Below are 2,499 nucleotides of genomic sequence, written 5' to 3'. Positions count from 1 at the left end.
GAACCGGTTGGCTGGGGACAGGCTACTGACGTCAATGACATGATTACAGGGACAGGCTACTGACGTCAATGACATAACGAAAAACTGGGGTGGCTTGTTGGATTTCTCTTGACGGAAGAGATGAGAGGCTTCCATGACTTGTTGAGACTGAACCCTGTTTCCTTGTTCATGTTGTTCGGATGGAGCTCTATCTCAACAGCCTCCATGATAATGCGATCTAGTTAACGGCTCTTACTGGTGAGTATGGCGGTTTTGTGAAACTGGATACGGTGGTCTAGCNATCGATGCTGTGTTCAGCTACGGCTGACTTGTCCGGATGTTCTAATCGTATATGCCGTTGATGTTCTTTCAACCTCGTGTCCACAGAACGGCCCGTCTGCCCGATGTAGACCTTGCCGCACTCACATGGAATTCTGTAAATTCCCGGTGTCCTCAGTCCCAGGTGATCCTTGACAGGCCGGAGGAAATTAGATATTTTCTTTGGGGGCAGGCCAACTGATTTGATGATGTGTCGGGACAGTACTCTGCTGATCCTGTTGAATATAGGGCAAGAAGGCGACAGTTTCTCTGCGGTCATCATGTTGATTGCTGTTGGGATGGCGGTTGAGGGCCCTGTGGATCTGCCGGTCGTTATAGCCATTCCGTCTGAAGATGTCCTTCAGGATATCTTGACTCTCAGACTCTCTTGATCGCACAGAGCTCTGGCCCTATGTACCAGTGTGGACAGAGCTGCCTGTTTACTGGAAGGGTGATGATGGGACTTGGCGTTAAGATACAGGTTTGTGTGTGTGGGTTTGCGGTATACTGTATGGCCTAGAGAGCCGTCGGGTCTCTTGTAAATATCTATGTCTAGGAAGGGGAGGTGGCCTTCACTTTCGGTTTCCATGGTGAACTGAATGCATGGGTTGATACTGTTTAAGTGGTTCAGGAAACCCTTCAGGTTGTCAGGTCCGTGGATCCAGATGACGAAGGTGTCGTCCACATATCGAAACCAGCATATGGGCTTGTGTGGGGCCGAATCCAGTGCCCTCTCCTCAAAGTCCTTCATGTAGAAGTTGGAGACGACCGGAGATGTNGGAATATTGTGGTCGTAGTTGTTGCCACATCTCTCCAGGAAACGGCAAAAACGAAGAATACACGGCGCCAAAACCCAGAAGACGACTTTCTTCATAGTCGTCGCCGTGAAAACCTCAAAACTTACGTATTGTCACATGTTTGGAATCCAGAAGAGTTACTTCTATGGAAACGCTAGATCAGACCGTTGCATAGGAAGTTAACAGCCTACAATGTGTCTCCACGGTTAAGATATTATATGGAGAGTTTCCATAGCGACAACGCAATAACAGTGGGCCGTTGCCTGCGGCAAACAAACGTGTTTCCTAGGAGATGAAAGGTAACGAATTGTTCGAAGCATTGCATAGCAACCGCCGAGGTATAAAAAACCCAGCATTCGGTAGGAGTATTAGCAGTAGTCCTGGTGGTATATTCACCTGCAAAGCAAATAGTACATATCACACCTTGATCAGGTGTGGCGGTCATAGCCAGACTTTCAGAATCCAACAAGAAGTAACAAAAGAAAACAAAGGCTCACGAATTGGTTCTACAGAGAAATGCTACAGACTCTCTAAGCTCTAGCGCAGCTACTTTGCCGAATATAGCACTGGGAACAGCTGCACACCGACCCACTGCGACAGCATCAGGGATCCATGATATGTATACAGTGGCCGTCTTGTAGTGCACTCAATTTCACTCAATTTCACCTGTCACTTCACAACATGTTTCGGCAACACAGTGCCATCATCAGGTGTCCCAATTACCTCAAACTATTGCATTGCTTGCCCTCATATGTTTTCACAACACCATTTAAAAAGTATTTAAAAAGTGCCCATTTGTCAACTATGATAAACTTACACTCTCTAAAATTTGTGTCGGAACTGCCCACATTCAAGCAAGTGTGACAACGCAAGCGTCATTGCTTAGCAACAACGAGTAAACAACGATTGCTAGGCAAAAGCGAGTAAACAGCGGTTGCTAGGGAACTTGTAAACACGGTATCTGGCAACAGCAGTACCTATTACGTATCCGTTTTCTATATGTCCGACTCCAGGCTACATAAGAAAATACACTGAGTTACAGTGACAGTCTAGTTCTGCCGTTCTACAATACCAGTTCAGTGTTCAAGCAGTTCACTATTGTTGTTATCCGTCTGTGTATACTGTGCAGCTGCAATAAATCCGATAGGACAGTTCAACTAGTGGTTGTCTCTTCATTCATACAACATCCCACATTGGTGACCCCGACGTGATGTACATTTTCCTGATCGCTTCAACAGCTGAGCAACCATCTCCGTTGGGAGGGGGGTGATAATTCATCTTTTTACAATATTATATTTGAGCATCCTGTTACACTCGCACAATATATATAAGATAAACACCGTCTTAAGTGTAACAATTTAATTGTAGTACTTTCTTCTTTCCCCTCACTCCACACTACATGTTT

At 45.8% G+C, this 2,499-nt stretch overlaps 1 protein-coding gene across 1 annotated transcript; it reads right to left on the bottom strand.

The window, feature by feature from the left end:
- Positions 1–658: 658 nt before the first annotated feature.
- Positions 659–1,048, bottom strand: LOC117282715. The gene has a single exon (XM_033753454.1). It carries the CDS (start codon positions 1,046–1,048, stop codon positions 659–661), a length of 390 nt encoding a protein of 129 aa, XP_033609345.1.
- Positions 1,049–2,499: the final 1,451 nt, after the last annotated feature.

The sequence above is a fragment of the Cryptotermes secundus genome, unplaced genomic scaffold (genome assembly GCF_002891405.2).
Source record: "Cryptotermes secundus unplaced genomic scaffold, Csec_1.0 scaffold2355, whole genome shotgun sequence".
Classification (NCBI taxonomy): Eukaryota; Metazoa; Arthropoda; class Insecta; order Blattodea; family Kalotermitidae; genus Cryptotermes; species Cryptotermes secundus.
This window is presented reverse-complemented; position numbering and strand designations above follow the sequence as displayed.